Here is an 18,360-nt window from a genome sequence, read left to right as displayed (position 1 = left end):
AGAGGAAGTAAAACTGCAAATGACGACATCACCAGCTATGCCTGGTGGGGTGGTGTTAAAAAAAGCATATGGTTAATGAAAGAAATGCACAAGATTTTATCTTATTTTTTAGAATAATTTTTTTTATCAAGCATATATTTGCAAAACATATTCTAGATGCAATTTCACTTAGAGGATCAAAAGAGTATTCTATCTATCTATCTATCTATCTATCTATCTATCTATCTATCTATCTATCTATGTGATAGAAACTATGCATAATGATAGATGTAAACACACTGTGGGACATAAAATGTTATGCGAGACAACTCATTTGCTGAGTTCTTTTAAAAGACAATGCAAGCTTTTTCCTTTGATATAATCTATGACATGTTTGTATAACTGTGTAAATCGACCCTGGTTTGATGCTTTGTGCAGCACTTTGGTCAATTCTGGATGTTTAAAATGTGCTATTTAAATCAATTTGATTTGATAATATAATATATTTCAAATAAACTAAAGAAATATTTGTGATATAATCTAGTGAAAGTAGGCCAAAACTCATTACAGAGAGGTGTATTTTGCTTTAATATTTTCAAGTTTATACAGGCTTTTAAAAAATTTAATAATGTTTTTTAATCATCTCTGGCAATTCTCTCTTTTCTAATTATCAAAAAAAAAATCAGTCAGTAGATTACCTGATTAAAAACATAGATTCCGAGAACTTAAAAATAGAATTTATCTGCTGCAATTGTTAATATAACATTATCACAGTGCTGCAGATCCAATCTGCAGCTTGCATTTGCAGCAGGTAAATTCTGCCAAACGCGCTACCCACAATGCAAAGCCATGCTAGCTGCCGTGTAGCAGAGCAGCCTGATGCGAGCAAAAAAACAACAACAGGCTACTTTGCGAAGAAGGCAGCTGCATGGAGAGTGACAACAACGACGAGCAGGATTTAACGCATGCAATGTTATTTCCTTAAACCAAAATGCTTCTTAGCCTTATAATGTGAGTACTGTGGGATCTTAAATGTTCTTCACCAGCTGAACTGATATTAATCCGTTCCTTTAAGGGGAAACTGTTTGCACGCTAGCTGGCTAGCACGCTAGCTCTCTGCGTCTCTATGTTTGAGTGTCTTCCGGCAGCAGTGGCGGCAGCGGCGGTGCCATGAACAGTGGACTCCCACCTTCAGCTGCTCCACTTGGGGGTGCCGGGATACCCAATGTCAAGGTGAAGTTTTGCCGATATTACGCGAAAGACAAAACCTGCTTTTATGGAGACGAGTGTCAGTTCCTGCATGAGGATCCGTCCATGGCAAGCCTGCCGCTGCACGGCGGTGGTGGTAGCCCCGTCCCGTTGTCCATGGCCGGCGGTGGCGGGACGCCAGCGGGGTATTCCCTCGGCGGCACTGCCGCCGCCTGTCCGGGTGGTGGGGGGACCGGTGTGTCAAAGAAGAGCGAAACACTGGGGCCTGCAGGCACGTCTCTGGAGGGGCAGCTGTTAACCAGTGAGTAACTGACTGTGACTTTACTTTTGGGCCTTTTGGAGCTTTGTTAAAATTGAGCCCGAGGATCCACTGAGGCCTCTGAACCCCAAAACAACGTGGTTTACGTCTACCTGCCAGACATGAGCCGAGCCCATCAGTGTGCAGCTAGCATGTACTGCTGCCTTTAGCTGTTTAATCAGTAGGGTTGTCTGAAAGGTACGTTAGTTATATCTGCTATCAATCTCTAACATGAGCCATGCTGCTGCAGCTCACACCGAGGAGGCCTGTTGTTTTTGTATGACAGCTGTGAGTGGGCAGAAATCCGCGAGCCTCCACCGTTAGCTGATGCAGCTATTAGCAAGCTAGCGTTAGCTGAACTAGCCTTAAATTAATCCCTTTAAATAACTTTACTAGCTTCAGCTTTACGGTCACGTAGGCGATATCAAAACCTTTACTGGAGACACTAGTTTTTCTCCAGTTAAATGTTGTTTTTGTGAAATGTGGTGTTGCTATTTGTAAGTTTGTTGTTTGCTAACATTAGCATACCTCCGCTAGCAGCACGGGGCATTGTTGTTGTTCTGTGTTGTCGTGTTTTCTCTGCGTAAACAAACAGCAAGTGACTAACAACCGCTTGTCAGTCAAATGTTAAACACTTCCACTTCAACTACAATCCTCAGACAGTGTAACTGTCCCTGCAAAGTTTGTTAGAAGACACCCCGCTGCATGTCGCCCTGTGGCAGGCTGTAGTAGTGTCTCACTCTGTAGTTGTGAATTGTTTACATGCTTTCTAATGAGCTCAGTGAACGGAGGAGGAGGCGCACGTTGTAGTGCTGAAATAACAATGCTCGCTTTATTTTCTGGTCTCTGGATAGAATTATGTTTTAGTTATATATGTATTGCTGCAATCAGTATTTGCTATACTCTGGTTTTTGTCACCCACAGTCCCAGGGATGGAGGGCGCAACCCTGAGCGATGCCAATCTTACCAACTCTTACTTCAGCAGCAGCTTCATTGGAGTCAATGGGTTTGGAAGCCCAGCTGAGTCTAAATATTCGATGATGCAGGTGCAAGAGGAATAATCCAGATATGCCTTGTTATTTTAAACATTAAACCTCAGAAAGACAGCTTTGAAATGTTTCTGCTTATATTATTCTAGTGTAAATAAACTGAGACACTGCTATTAGTTGTTTAAATGTTTTGCTATTGCATGCTCAGTAGTGACTTTTTCTGCATATCTGTTCTTGATGCTGCTCTCTGTAGCGAATGACTACCAGCAGCAGCTCTCCCAGTCTCCTCAACGATGGTGCCAAGAACTACAGCCACAGCACTCATGGTAAGTCACTCTCAGAGTTGTGTGGGCCAGTAATCAACACTCATTCACTGAATACTGAAAGCCAATTTCTTGCACTTGATCTTTCACAGATCCAGTGAACTCCCCGACATCCTCATTGTTCAGTGATTTTGGTGCTCTTAGCATTTCCCAAAGGAGAAAGGTAAGCACATATATACATAGATATGTTCTAATAATTATGTAAAGCACTTTCCATATTCATTATAGTACTTTTCAATTAACAGTAAATTAGTTTAATTGAACTTGCATTTCCTTTGTCACTGCCTTTCCCATGAGGAGTAGATTCAATGTAAAAATTACATGGTTTTACTTGTTTCATGAGACTCCTAACCCGGCAGCAAGTGAGTTCATCCCTAAGGGAGCCCCACGTATGGCCACCATGGCTCAGTCCACTGTCCAGGCCTTCCCCTCGCCTCTCTTTGCACATCCTGGTCTCAGCAGCTCCACAGCTGCTGCTCTGGCTCCAGGTGAGGGTTTGTGGAGAAACACCACCTCAGAAATTACCCCGTTATATGTCTGCCTTGCTCCACTTTCTGCACGATCAGTTTTGTTTTCCATTTTTAGTTCTGGAATTGTACAGTTCAGCAAAGTATGGGAATTCCCTCTTGTGTGTAGAACCACTACTGTGAAACTAAATATGCAATCTGGCTGCTAGTGGATGCCTTTTCTTGAGGTAGGGTTTGCTTTTTGTCTCCAATTTTAGGCATGTCTTTGTCTGCGGGGTCTTCTCCTCTCCACTCCCCAAAAATTACACCACACACCTCGCCTGCTCCTCGTCGGCGCAGTCACACCCCAAACCCTGCCAACTACATGGTGCCCACCACCGCATCTGACCAGGGCACACACATAATCCAGAAAGAGACTGTAGGGGGGACCACCTACTTTTACACAGATAACACCCCGGCACCAATGGCTGGGATGGTACGTATACAAGTTGGAAACACAACAGAAGGCTGTTAATGTCTTAACCAAACGCACAAAGATGTAGCAACACGCAGTGGAGGAAAAAAGCACAAAAAATAAAAGTATTTAGTATTTCAAACTACAAAAAAAAACATTTAAACCTATTTGTAAGACTCAAGCTGGTATGTTGGCCTCATGTTCTTGTTTTTTTCAACCTACTCAATGCTTCAGTGATTGTGTGCAGACGTTCAGCTTTATTATTAGCTTTTACTGTGGCCTACTAAGGGTTGTAATTTGGTTTCCTATAATATTGTGACACCCGCATCAAAGTTTCGTTCCATCACATTCATTCGTATAATTGTACGTTTCTAGATTTGCAGAAAGTGTGTATGTACGATCAGCCTTGGTTTTCATTTCTTGATAAATAGGAAACTCTGTTTTTCTGGTTTCATTGCAGGTGTTTCCTACCTACCATATCTACCCCCCTACTGCACCCCATGTGGCTTACATGCAGCCTAAAGCAAATGCCCCGTCCTTCTTCATGGCTGATGAGCTCCGACAGGTATTGCTTAGATGTTCTTTTTCTGTCAACGATCCCCGTTCTCTTCCTCTCTATCGGGAGTGTCTAAAATCTTTATTCTCTTGTCACAGGAGTTGATAAACAGACATCTAATAACCATGGCCCAAATTGACCACTCAGAGAATCCAGGTAAAGTATCTGCTGTGTGGGTGCTACAAAGCATTGTTACTAATGTTTAATAAGGAAACAAATGCTTTTTCGAGACTTGACAGAGTGACATATGTGTTGAATGTACCACAGGAAAACGCTGCTTGTTTGTTTGAAGTTAGGGTTTGTGAGAACTGATGGTGCATCACTTTTCCACTTGGTAGTTAGTCTGTTGGTGCGAATTGAAATCATCTCAACAAATCTAACCTCAGTATCCGCAATTCCTGAAAATAAACAAAATAATCTCATAATTCTATGTGATTTCCTCTGCATCCCTTCCTCAAGTTTTCAAGATAACTAGATGACAAAGGAAAATGAGTCAGTACTTTCAGGGCCTGAATCAAAAACCCAAACAAGCCCACAAGGAAGAAACGAAAGACGAAACATTGCTTTAAGGGTGAAATGAAAGGGGGAAAACGACAATGCACGTGATGCAGAAAGGAGAGCAGACAACAGTTGCAATAAACTTGCAGCCCTCGGTCTATGCAGGAAGTCAGAAACGCTTGCATCCTGTGAGATATGATTCTGATGCGATCGAATGTTGTGAGACCAGTATATCAGTTTGTGTGCACTTTCCAATACTTTAATCATGGCAGTGCATCAAAAATAAACCACACAGAAAATTTAGGGTCTCCGTTCATTGTTTAGCCTCCATTTTGCTTGAGTTTTCATGCAAATCAATGTTGTTGCAGTTTGTTTGTAAGTCAGCTGAGCCCACCTTCCTGTCTCAAACTGAATAAATGAATTGTCAAATACAAGACAACAGCTTCCAATATTGAGCTGTCCTATATTTATTCTATCAGGGCTTCATGTATGAACAGATGTTATTTTAGGGATCCTCACATCCCACTTGTCAGTTTTTGTGTACGTAAATACTTTAATATTTGTTTGTCCAATGTTAGTATCCAGTAGAATAGAACTGTGATATGTTCTAATATGAATGTATTCAGCCTCTGCAAAATGTCACCATCAGCCGCATAAAACCAAAAATCAAGAGTTTTTTTTTTTTTTTTAAAAACATCATGGGTTCTGAACCAGTATGCTCCGAGATCTGGTTAAAATGAGACATTTCCCATCATGCCTTGAGGCCTCACAGTTGCTGGAGGGCGACTGCAGTGCCAAAACCTGCATCTACTTTAATCTAGTGAGGTTCTAGTGAGAATGAGGATTTCTAAAGCAATAGTTATATCTCTGCAGGCTGTCATTTTGGACAAATAGGGAAAATATTTTTCTTGAATGAAAAACGTTGTTATTAGGTTTTGTGTCCGCTGTGTGCAGCAGCAGTGCATAAAGGCACATGGTAAAGTAAATTCTGCACTATTTATGGTTTTCACAGATGGTAGCAGATGTTTTATATTCATGCTAATTTGTCACCTTTGCTGCAGATTTTTCAACCTCTGTAGAAGCAGCGGTATGTGCAAAAGTAATAACTCAAAGCCCTGTCTGATGTCGATGTTCACGGCTAAACCAGTCAGCACTGCATGTTTTGAACAAATGTGCAAGTGTGTTGCAGAGTTGTTGTTGTCACATGAAGTGAAGTATGTCGGTTGTGTGATCTGTGGGTCTCTGTCGGTCACCAGCAAGTTGCTAAAATTGTAGTATTGGGTTAAAGCAGGAAACTGTCATGCTACATTATCATGCAAGTGTGAAAACAAATATTACATGGAAATACAAAATCAAACATTGGGGCTTTTTTAGTCTTGGTCAGAATTTTCAAATAGGCAATGACAGATTCTAATAATTACGGTGAAGTCTTTTGTTTTTTTTTTATTGCGAGTCATGTATTGTTGTTGTTTTTTTCTTCTGAAACTGCCTCTGTGCTTGGTAGATGTACCATCGGAGGTGGACAGCTACCACAGCTTGTTTCCACTCGAGCCACTCCCTCCTCCAAACCGCATGCAGAAGACCAGCAACTTCAGCTACATCACCTCCTGCTACAAGGCAGTCAACAGCAAGGACGACCTGCCTTACTGCCTGAGGAGGATACACGGTAAGAAACGTGGTGATAGAAAGAAGCATAACACAGATGCCACAATCATAAAAAAACGCTCTGACAAATAGTGCAACTATGTATTGAATAATGTCCATAAACCAAAAAAACTTCTTGAATTTCAACAATATGTTAAGTGTCTAAGTGCTTCTGTATTCAGTTACTACTCTCTAACCGAACTGATATATATTATACAGAAAAGAGAAGGAAAACTAAAATTTATAAACCCTTATTGCTTTAGATGAGCAGTACAAGGCATGTTTTGTTTTCTCCCTTTCCTTAGAATAGATATAAAATGCTTGGGTTGTAGTGCCATTGTTGCACAAGTGGCACAGGATTTAATGATCTTTCAGCAAAGTTTCTAATTGTTCATATACAGTGTGTCCTTTTTATTTCATATGTTGCCAGGTTTCCGCCTTGTTAACACCAAGTGCATGATGCTGGTGGACATGTGGAAAAAAATTCAGCACTCAAACTCTGTTACATTGAGGGAGGTCTTCACCACCAAGGCCTTTGGAGACCACTGTGAGTGTCTGCTACCAGTAATGTGTACATGAATGCTTGTGTCCTCATTTGATCAGTGTGTCTCCCTAATACTGAAGTTTTCAGGTTACACTGTTACAGTTTGTAGTTTTAGGCTCTTTACAATTAATTTACATTCTTCATATTCAGTGAGAATTGCTAAAATTTCTGTCTCAGTGATGTTCATGTTACGATCGTGTTACATTCATGCTCAAAAATTTGTCACCAAAGTTTTGTTGTCTAAGGTCAGCAGGATTGATAATAAATACCGTATTTTCACGACCAAAAGGCGCACTGTACCAAAAGGCGCAGTCTGTTATGTGTGCCATTACTGTATTTAACACACACATAAGGCGCACCTGATTATATGGCGAGGGTTTTATATACAATCCACGCCCACACCTCCCCCTTTAACGTTCTCATGGTGTCCTCTACTACGTCGACCTTACAACAACAACACACACACAAGCATACAAGTGTGCGTATTTAAAAATAGAGCGGGAGCAAAACTGAGTTTGGTTGTGCTTTATTTAAGTATTGATTACAAAGTACTAACATTTTTTTAATCATCAATAGGCGCGGGCATGGTAAAACACAGATAAAACAAGCACACAAGTGTGCGTATTTAAAAATAGAGCGGGAGCAAAACTGAGTTTGGTATTCACATTTTTTTTTTTACCGGTAATCGTTATCAATCAAACCCATGGAAGTCCTCATCCTCTGTTTCTGAATTGAACAGCTGCGCTAAACCTCCATCAAACATGCCAGGTTCACTTTCTTCACTGTCAGAGTCACTTTCCGTGCCGTGCGGCGCCTCGGAAATGATGCCGGCTTTTGCGAAAGCTCGAACAACAGTGCCAGCAGACACGTTAGCCCAAGCATCTACAATCCATTCGCAAATTGTGGCGTAACTCGCCCGGCGCTGCCTTCCACTCTTAGTGAAACTGTGGTCTCCATCGGTCATCCATCGCTCCCACGCCGCTCGCAGCCTTACTTTGAACGGCCGGTTCACACCGATGTCCAGCGGTTGGAGTTCCTTTGTCAGGCCTCCCGGAATGACAGCAAGCTCAGAGTTCATTTGCTTCACTTGTTTTTTCACATCGGCTGTGAGATGGGCACGCATAGAGTCACAGATCAACAGCGATGGTGATGCGTGGAAAAAACCACCTGGTCTACGTCCGCCTTACAACAACAACACACACAGGACGCACTGCACCATAGGGCGCGCCGCACAATTTGAAGAAAATCTAAGACTTTTATGTGCGCCTTATAGTCGTGAAAATACGGTACTACAGTTTTGTACTTGAATCTTCCAGCTGATAGTGTCACAATGACAAAAAACACACACTGGGGATAGTTTTCTGGGCTCTAATTTGCTTCTTCTCCCCTTTTTTCCCCCAGCGTTGGTCTTCTCTTATGATTTCCATGCAGGTGCAGAAACAATGTTCAGCAGACACTTCAATGACCCAGCAGCAGATTCGTACTTTACAAAGAGGAAGTGGGGTGAGTTGGTCTTTCCTCCCTTCCTCTTCCACCCTGAAATAGATCCAGCATCACCTCAGACGCCTCTCTGCACCCGTCCATTTCACACATCTAGACTGTGTTGAGCTGTTTGGTAATGAGGTCATAGCGCTAGGTCTATTTGGATGTGTGTTTTCCTGTGTATGTTGCATGCAGTTTGTGCACAATTCACACCTTTGATAGCTAAGACTGCATATATAAAACAAATTGTCTAAACTAAAATGAAGACACACTTCTAAGGTATATGATGGCCTAAAATTGAATCTTCAGGACGTGAGCGTTTGGAGCCTATGAAGTGACCCAGTTTGACAGTTGGCATGCATGTGTTTTTGCGAAAGAGACATGAGGACTTGGGGGGGAAACTGTGGCTGAAACTGATCCTAAGGCAGGTGTTGCTGTAAAGCCCATCTACAGGAATGACAGACAGAGGAAGCAAAACCACTCCGACCTCGGTCTGTGTTTGGTCTGTAGAAAACATGGATACAGAACCTTGGTATACACATTGTATAGACACAAGTGTTTTTTTGAGGCGAAAAATACCCCACAGCACTGTAAGATATTACTTAAATGTATTTCTTTTTGGAATGGCCTTTTATGGGAACAAACATTTTGGCGTGGTCTGTGTGACATTGAGGTTTGTATTGTGCAGTACACACCCTAAAATTTTGTCGCCGAGTTGATGTTGCACAATGACAGAGGCTCATATTAGCGGTAAGAGAAATATACAAGTAAGAGCATGGTTTCTGCTGTCAGTAAGCCGCCTTTCTTCACATTTATCTTGTTCATACTAGAGTAGAAACTAGTAGTTGACAGGCAGAAAATAGTTCCTGATTATTTTTAGTGATCTTGTAATCTTTCAGGTCATTTCCCAAGCAATACAGGTCCTTCTGCTTATTTGTATGGAGTGAAATGTTCTATATTTGTAAATATCTCTGGGACACAATAAGTGATGTTGCTCTGAGCTTCAGGGATTTATGTTTGGTATTGTTCATTCTTTTCTGACATAGACACCCTATCCTGATTGGATTGATTGAGAACAGGATCTGCAGATTAACTGATAAGGAAAATGAGGTCAGACTGGCTGAAAATGACTTCAGCCTATGCTGGAGATAAGATTACCGAGGAAGTTCGTGACAGTTTGAGGTTTACTTAATAAGTGATGTCTAAACCTCAGGCTGTTTATGTGTGATAACGCGTGTTTCCATGTGCAGGACAACATGAACCTCCGCCGCCACGGCAGCATGCAGGTCTGCTGCCAGAGTCCCTGATCTGGGCTTATATTGTCCAGCTCAGCTCGGCCCTGCGCACCATCCACACCGCTGGCCTGGCCTGTCGTGTCATGGACCCCAGCAAGATTCTCATCACTGGCAAGACCAGGTATACACAAAAACACAACTCAGCAGGGGTAAATTAATGCTTCTCATGAGATCCCGTCACATACTAGTAAATAGCTGTGCGTGAAACAGGATGAATTTCGTTTTCACATTCAGGTGTGCATATGATTGATAGTAGAATCTGCATTAAAAGCAGAAGAGCATTTTTAGTCAAGGCTTCCCTTTTTCACTACCTTGTGATTGTGCACAATCAACAAAGACACACACAAACTAATTATATCAATGATCTCTTATCTCTCAAGGTTACGGGTGAACTGTGTTGGGGTGTTCGATGTCTTAACATTTGACAACAGTCAGACCAATCATCTTGCCTTGATGCCACAGTACCAGGTACTTTCTTTGATGTGTCCTGCTTCTAGTTAACTTCACATTTAAATATGAGCTTGTTCTAACAATATCTCCTTTACTTCACAACCAGAGCATGTGTGGTTAAAGCTCTTTTTAAATGAGATGTGATGTGTCTTTCTTGTCTGTAGCAAGCAGATCTAGTGTCGCTGGGCAAGGTGGTGCTGGCTCTGGCATGTAACTCGCTGGCCGGCATTCAAAGGGAGAACCTGCAGAAGGCCATGGAGCTGGTGTCTATTAACTACTCTTCAGACCTCAAGAACCTCATTCTGTAAGAGCAGGGCTGCAGCATGTTTTCTGTATGTCATCAAACACCATTTCTGATGCTTGTCATATTCAATCATAAATTTGCACAGGCTTGAACCTAGACTTATAGTACAGTTAATTTCCTTTCTTGGGTCGTCTCATTTTTTGGACATTGACCTTGTAGCTACGTGTTGTTGCTCGAGCACATCAGTTTGGCTCCTTACCTGCAACAAGCAACTCCCTTTGTTTTTCTTTGACCACAAAATGCAGTCCCATGTTCGTATGGTAATCATGCTGTCCAAAAGCTGTCGCAATTTATCTCATGCCACTCAGATGTCCACTCGAGATAATATCTGTAAAGAATGAAGGCTTTCAAACCAAGATTTGACAGTCATTTGCAGAAAAGTGCAGTTTAAGATCTCAAATTAGCATTGTAATCAAAATTATATTAATAAGTTTCAGAAGCAGTTTCAGAATCGCTGTTCAGGATACAAATGATCTCAATTGGGGCGTTTTTCAAACCGTTTCAGTGCCACATTTGCTGTACCTCAGTTATCTACACTTGAGCAAATGATGTAGCTGAAACTGTTGTGGCACATATGTGCGTGCGAGACGGCCACTTTTTCAGTCACGGACAAGCTGAGCAATGTGTCTGTGGTGACTTTCAGACATTCGTATGAAGAGCTGTGAAGTTGAAAGCAAATGACCTTCCTGTATTGGCTGTACATTGACTTATCACTTCTAGATACCAGGAAAGGACTTTAGACTTGACCTTTGTGTCCTGACAAACTGAGGTATTTGCACTTGAACTTCTCAAACACAGTGTGCTCATACTGGTGTCATATATGGTTTGATAGCACACTGGCTGAAATCACACCTGATTTTATCAGTGTTTTGCCTGATTTAGATATTCACTGGTACCATCCAAAATGTATGAAATGGTGTAACAAATCTATCATAGCCTGTCAAACACTGATGCAGTCTGGGCTATCTGCTCTTTGCTTATGAGTATGCATATTGGCTAATTACATTTTTGCTAAAAATGTTTGAAATTTTTTTTAATTGTCAAACTTGACCAGGTCAGCCTTGCAATGGTGCCAGCATTAAAGCCAGTTAATGAAGTTTTAGAATCGCCTTTTATACGGAAAAGCTGAATTTGAGTAAAAAGGGCAACTGCCCACATTTACTAATGGAGGAGAAGGAAAAAAAATAAATCCCTATTTTTGTAATAAAACATGTAACCAAACTTGCCCACAACAGTAAGTGAGTTTTGTGTGTGTGTGTGTGTATATGCAGGTATCTGCTGACTGAACAGTCTCGCCTGCGCAGTGTCAATGACATTATGCCAATGATTGGAGCACGATTCTACACACAACTGGATGCATCGCAGATGAGGAATGATGTCATTGAGGAAGACCTGGCCAAGGTAATATAAAGGGTGCTGGAATTATATTTAGAAATGCTTAAATACACTGTTTGTCTCAACAGGCACTAACTGAAAGCATATATAAATATGTTGTGTTTTTCAGGCTTGTATTCTTGGGCGGTGGGTAGAAATAGAACTTTGGCTCAGCTGAAGGGGAAGTTTGTGTACACACACGTCGTATGGTCGCTGTTGGCTTTGCAGTTTCATCATGTTGGTGTGAATGTGTGACCTCAACCCATCTTATGTCTCGTCTTCCCGACCGCCACTTTTGCCTTCGATTCTGCTAATGCACCAAATCAAATAGTCTGTTGGTGTTTTACCTCCAACTTCAATATATATATTTTATTTTTACTTGATGCCAAGCAGGTCTCACGGTAAATTCTATCTCTGCAATTGCAACGTTGAAAAGAAGGTTGATTGCAGCTTAAGTTATGGGAGCAGCAGAATATTGAAGCAAAGAGATGTAGCTCTGTTGTCATAAAACCTTTAGCTTTTCTGGCTGAACCTGCCTGTAATCTGCAGGTATCTCCACCGGAGCAGAAAGTGTAAGCGTTTTCTGTTTATCAGGCCGTCTGTGCATTATGCGTCAGCTCAATATCTGTCTGAACGCACAGTCGTAGCAGTGTAATTTATGTGTTTGAATCTTTTTGTCGGCAAAAGCTTTGACTGTATGAAAGTACTGATGCACATTATTTGTCTGAGTGAAGACCGAGGAGTTCACACCATGGGAAGGACTCCATATGAAATGTCACAGGTTTGCCACTGTGCTGCATCGTTGCAACACTGCTGTTTGTAAAACTTCTGCTTGCAGTTAAGATGGTTTAAATTTGTCACGTTTTTAAGGTACTAGTTAATTGTTTGACTTTGTTCAAAATAGATAAATTTTGATTAGATTGTATTGATTATGAGATGTCCTTATCGTCTGAAATAGGGATGGGCGCCAAATGCAAAGGGATGATTCACATCTCTGTCGACAAGCAAGCACCTGCCAAACTTGGCAGAGACCAATTCATCTCTCCTGCAGTTTGTTTCTTACATCAACTAGACAGCTGCTTGTTGACACGACTTCATCAGCTTGAGTTGACATCGTGTTCAGTCAACTCCTGTGTTTTCCCCTTTATGACCAGAGAATTAATTAGCAAGCAGGTTTTTTTTTGTTTTTTTTAGGCCTTTTGTACACACGACTGTTAAGTTCACTATGAGATAGCCAGAGCAAACCAGCCACGTTGAGTCATGACAATCTTATTGACTGTGGCAGAAGATTTAATCTGAGAAAACATGTTTTTGAAGATAATGCTGTCAAAACTGATAGAACTGATAATGAAAAGATCAGATTTACAACTCCTGTCACAAGATATAGGATTCCATGTAGGAAATTTAGCATTTAGATGTTCATAACAAGTGCTGGTCCAGATAATTTTGGTGTATTTTTTCCTTTTTTGAAGAAAAGCACGTATGGATAAATAATCCTATATGCACATTGGAGGAAACAAACGTGATTTCCTGCTTGGTTTTTCAATAATTGTCATTTTGTCTAACAGTGCAGAAAATGTTTGACAGGTTGAGGCAGGCAGGGAGGAGAAAGGAGAGGCAGGAGTAAATTATATCTGCAGAGATGAAGGTGAGATATAACTTGTTGGTATAATCTGATGAAGAAACGTCAAGTATTCATCATTTGTAGGTTCCCATTCAGTTGTGCTCCGGTTCTCCATTTCAGTATTTAAATACATTAGCCCATCCAGCTTAGGTTGCACTTGTTTGAATTTGGAGATGAGGCTGTCGATAAAAATAAATGTGTTTAGAAAAAAGTGCAGCTTCTTCTGGTTGACTTTCAGTAAGGAGGAAGTGTCCTCTGGAACCTGCGAGAAAACAGGGTCCAGCACCATTTATGGACAAACGTCACGTACCAGAGGTTTCAGTTTGTGACAGTGTTTTGTACTTTAGTGGGGTCAGTTTTTTTTAAGAAGGAATAGTCATACATTCCACCGCTCTACATATTAGACTGTTACAAATAATTTCCTATATTGCAAACATGTATATTTATCTTTCACACCTCATAGCCTTGCTCTCTTTATGCTTTTGCAGAGGTGGCAAATGAAAATCACAGCAGCCCAAAGCGCCATTAACCACTTGGTGTAAATGAGTATTTTTTGTTTTTAATCTCAGAAAAAAGGATTTTACAACCTGCAGCAGCAGAATAATTTCCTCGCCTGTTTTAGAATTCCCTTAAAGTGCCTCTTTCATTAAGTTAAATGCTACCATATGTGTAGCTGGAAAGCCAGTGATTCTCCCTCACTGGCTTGTTTCCACCAGCGTACATCCTGTGCAACTGCTTACAAAGATGATCCTTTATTCATAATTTTGTTCTTTTTTTCATCAAATGAAGATATGTGGGACTTATGAATCAAACCATTGTGTGCTTATTTGCAGGAGGTGCAAAACGGCCGTCTCTTCCGCCTGTTGGCCAAACTGGGCACCATAAACGAACGACCAGAGTAAGTAGCGTTGATACGAAGGTGCGTCACTGTTTGCGATTTGTGCTTCTGTTGCTAGTCTGTGATTTTTGTGTGATTCAGGTTTCAGAAGGACCCGACGTGGTCAGAGACGGGCGACCGCTACCTGTTGAAGCTTTTCCGGGATCACCTGTTTCACCAGGTGACAGAAGCAGGAACGCCCTGGATTGACCTCAGCCACATTGTCTCCTGCCTCAACAAAGTCAGTGAGCTTTTTTGTTTTAAACCTTTTTTTTTATATATACAGGATATGCAGCAGTTGGATAGTGGTATCAAATATAAGGAACTGTTTAATGTGAATGAGTTATTCAGGCACGCAGTTTGTATCACGCACTTGCTAAAAACAACAGATTGCAGAAGAGAGTAAAATGAGGTCTGCTTTTTGGCCTACTTTCACCAGAGACATTTGGTATTTGGTTAGCAGCTGGTCATTTCCAAAAACAGCAGAAATGATAAAATCTCTCAGCACTTATGAACTCATTTTCTGCTTAGCTCTCCACAGCTAACAAATTTAAAAGATGAAGCTGTCCTTTTAATGGTAGCATTTTGCAATAATCGGCACGATAGAAAACTGAGTTGTACTTTTCAGGCTCCACTCTACATCACACATACACCATAAATACCACCAGTGTAACTTCCTTATACATTTATTACAAACCCACGCTGTTCGTATTTTCTCACTTCTGTTGTTCCTTGTTTCACTTCATAAGTCTGATGCTGAATAAAACTGTTACTTTTTAGAGTTGACAGACCTTTTACCAGAAATGTTTTATTTATATCTACATACACAAAAACATCTATACATAGTTACCGTATCTTAGATTATAAGGTCTTCTGGGTGCACAGTGACCGTTTGGCATTTCACTTTAAAAGTGGTCTCAGTTACTATTAAAATAGTTGCTTCTCTAACAAGGACTGTTTAATCTACTAATTGTTGCAGAACAAATTTAATATTTTCTTTAATTTACCTTCAAAATCAAGCAGCAATATTGTAAATCAGATTTTTTTTTTTGTACACGTATTTGAGTTTTGTACTGTTTCTTCCTGTGTTTCTTCAGCTGGACGCGGGCGTTCCTGAGAAGATCAGTTTGGTGTCTCGGGACGAGAAAAGCGTCTTGGTTGTGACCTACTCGGACCTGAAGCGCTGCTTTGACAGTACCTTCCAGGAGCTGCAGGCTGCTGCCTCTGGCTCTCTGTAGCGCCCTCTTTGGGCCCGGGGTGGGACTGCCCAGACCTGGAGCACACTATTGCACTACAGCAGAGGACCAGGCTCGTAGAGACGACATCAGCATGGCAAAGGCAACGGGGCAGGGCTTCGTGAACCTCAGTCACATACACTGACCCTGTCCACCAGGAAGGCTTTTCTAAAGTGTATTTTTTTTAGTTTTCCTAAAACCCCGCAGCTGAAAATCGAAAAAAATGAATAAGGACAAATATGGAAGCTGTGACGAACGAATATGATGACATTTTTTAGATTTGGGGAACAAACCGAGAAACAAAACATGAGGTTTTGAACTTTTTTCCTGCTTTTATTGTTTATTTCTACAGTTGGGGGTTATTTTTCTGTGGAGGATGCACTAAGATTTTAATTTTTTTGTTAATTTTTGTTATTTTTATGAATATGTGTGAGTGGCCTACAGGGTGCACAGAGAGAGCTAAAGTCACACACATGGACATAAATACCAGAGCAGAATTTAAACAAATGACAAAAAAAATGAAATCCGGAGTCTATAGACTGCATCTTTCTTCCAGTTGGAGACCACACCCCTTCATTCTGACGCACTGGGAGATGGGACACACCACTCAAGGCTTTCACTGGGACGGTATGGTACCTGTTTGGTGAAATGGGCCGACCCGCCTTTGCCTTGGTTGTTGGTTCCCTTTGAGAAAGGACAAACCACTTGGTTGGGAGGGAAGGGTTTGTAAAACTGGAAATAAAATAGATTTTTTTTAACATTTTGGTTCGGGAGATTATGTCTCATCAGCTTCACATTTATGTTGTGAGTCGGTGGGCTAGCGTGGACCAGGATTTGGGTTCTAGGGGGTGGAACGTGGTTTCTGTTGGCACTGAAGAAGGGGTGTCTTCTCCTGATGCCGTCTACCAAGTGTTGTTACATATTCAGCAACCGCCTTTGGTTCATGGACACTAATGTGACATCAACTGCTCAAGGATGGGTCATTTTTGTTCTGCCTGTCCAGCACTTGGGTGTAGCCCGTGGGTGGGGCTTCTGTTGAGGTGGAGCCACAGCTGCCTCTTTGTGGAATGTCCTTATTTTGTCCCCCACCCGTCCTCTCACCCCCAACGTCCCTTATCTCTGTCTCTCTCTTACTCCCCCCTCTCTTTTTAATCCCCAAACTTTGCATCCCGTCAGGGGGTCTGGGCATCTCGACATTTGAGAAAAAGTGATGCTTTTTGTGACTTATTTTTTCCCCAGCAGCTTTTTCTCTCTGCTCAGCTGTTATGCAGGAAAACGAGAGGGCAATTCTTATTTTGCCTCAGTTCTGCTTTTTATTATTCTGTGGACCAATTCCAGCAGGGGTTTAGGTAAAAGGGGAAGGGTGAAGGAGAATAGGAACAGGGCACCAACTGTAATTTGTTTTATTTGACTTTTTAAGATCATGAAATCCAAAACGACGTGCTGGAGACAAAGCAGTGGCGCTTCCTGTTGCACTCACACCCGGATGGCTTGGATTTCTCTCAGGATGACAAACAGCTGGAGGGGCCCAATGATTGAATGTGTTTGGCCGTCATTGGCCGCCCCCTGTCCAGTCGGATAGATGAGCTGCAGTGGAGTGGGCGGGACGTCTTCAGATGGAGGTTTTAGGAAGTAAATGGAAGTTTAAGGCATTGTGGAGATCATGCTTGCGAGGGATTTCATGTTGCCCTGAAGCACAGAATCTATTTTCAGTTGATGATTTAGATCTTTGGTCAGAGTTTCTCTTCAAGTTGGAAGAATTTGGTGCAAATCTGTTTTACCTATAAAAATACCAGTCCAAGCTGTGCCACACCACTGTTCTTGATTCTGCTTCTTTTCCTCCACAAAGCTCCTGAATGTGTACAAACACGAGACTGTAGAACAACCGGATCACATGTATGAACCAAACCGTCAAATCAAGGTGCAGTGTTTTGGCTTCAGTTGCAAACTTTTCAGATCATCCTGGAAGTTGAAAGTCTGTTCTTGGGGGCAACAACCCTGCAGGGAGCTGGCTGTGTTAGATCATGTACTACTTCCTCTGTTTTAGTGAAATGAACCGACAAAAACATATTTGGTGAATGTGGTGCTTTAGAAAACCTTGGAAACACAGACTCACACACTTTCAAACACATGCCCCCCAACTCGGCCTACACAATGTCAGTGCTCATATCACTGTATTCCACACAACACAAACACTCCAGTTAATATTAGTGACAACCTTCTTCTCTGCCCCCACATCAACACACCTACAATCACCATCTTAGTATGTTTTATGCCCCTCTTGTGTTCTTGTCTCAAATTTTGCAATATTTGTGTGTACAGCAGTATTTTAATAAAGAATACCAAAACTGACAGAGATATGATGTTGTGTCTGTTTTTGCAGTTGTGGAGCTTTTTAATTAATAACGGAATTACTTTATAGCATTTATACACACATAGTAGAGAAACATTGTCAACAAATGCATGAGATTTTGATGCGAGAAAGAAAACATTCCTCTCAGTATTTCAAATTAATAACATGAACAAATAGCTATTGTTGCTCATTTAGTCTAGCTTACTTAGTGAGATGGCTGTACAAGTCTATTTTTCCAGCCTCTGACCCCATTCAATACTGGTATCGGGATGCAATATGCATCTGAAAATAAAACATGGAAAACAATGTTAATGCAATCTGCGTATAAAGGCTAATAGCAGGTGTATATAGAGTGAGCATCAGGGATACAGTTGTTGACACTTAGAATAAAATAGAATATTCTTT

General features: G+C 41.4%; 1 protein-coding gene across 1 annotated transcript; it reads left to right on the top strand.

The window, feature by feature from the left end:
• Positions 1-818: 818 nt before the first annotated feature.
• Positions 819-17,954, top strand: pan3 (poly(A) specific ribonuclease subunit PAN3). The gene is made up of 18 exons (XM_022195110.2): positions 819-1,489; positions 2,411-2,532; positions 2,729-2,801; positions 2,891-2,961; positions 3,142-3,286; positions 3,523-3,740; positions 4,180-4,284; positions 4,374-4,431; positions 6,278-6,439; positions 6,848-6,964; positions 8,363-8,464; positions 9,694-9,859; positions 10,119-10,206; positions 10,353-10,492; positions 11,764-11,893; positions 14,324-14,388; positions 14,470-14,608; positions 15,465-17,954. The coding sequence occupies exons 1-18, from the start codon at positions 1,150-1,152 to the stop codon at positions 15,603-15,605; spliced, it is 2,382 nt and encodes a 793-aa protein (XP_022050802.1). The 5' UTR covers positions 819-1,149; the 3' UTR covers positions 15,606-17,954.
• Positions 17,955-18,360: the final 406 nt, after the last annotated feature.

This window comes from Acanthochromis polyacanthus, chromosome 20 (genome assembly GCF_021347895.1).
Source record: "Acanthochromis polyacanthus isolate Apoly-LR-REF ecotype Palm Island chromosome 20, KAUST_Apoly_ChrSc, whole genome shotgun sequence".
Lineage (NCBI taxonomy): Eukaryota > Metazoa > Chordata > Actinopteri > Pomacentridae > Acanthochromis > Acanthochromis polyacanthus.
This window is presented reverse-complemented; position numbering and strand designations above follow the sequence as displayed.

Excerpts from the sequence above, each read along its gene's own strand:
- pan3 (XM_022195110.2), top strand. The coding sequence starts at position 1,150 with ATGAACAGTGGACTCCCACCTTCAGCTGCTCCACTTGGGGGTGCCGGG. Across the intron at positions 1,490-2,410 it reads GGAGGGGCAGCTGTTAACCA|TCCCAGGGATGGAGGGCGCA; the intron begins GTGAGTAACTGA and ends TGTCACCCACAG. Across the intron at positions 14,609-15,464 it reads TTGTCTCCTGCCTCAACAAA|CTGGACGCGGGCGTTCCTGA; the intron begins GTCAGTGAGCTT and ends GTGTTTCTTCAG.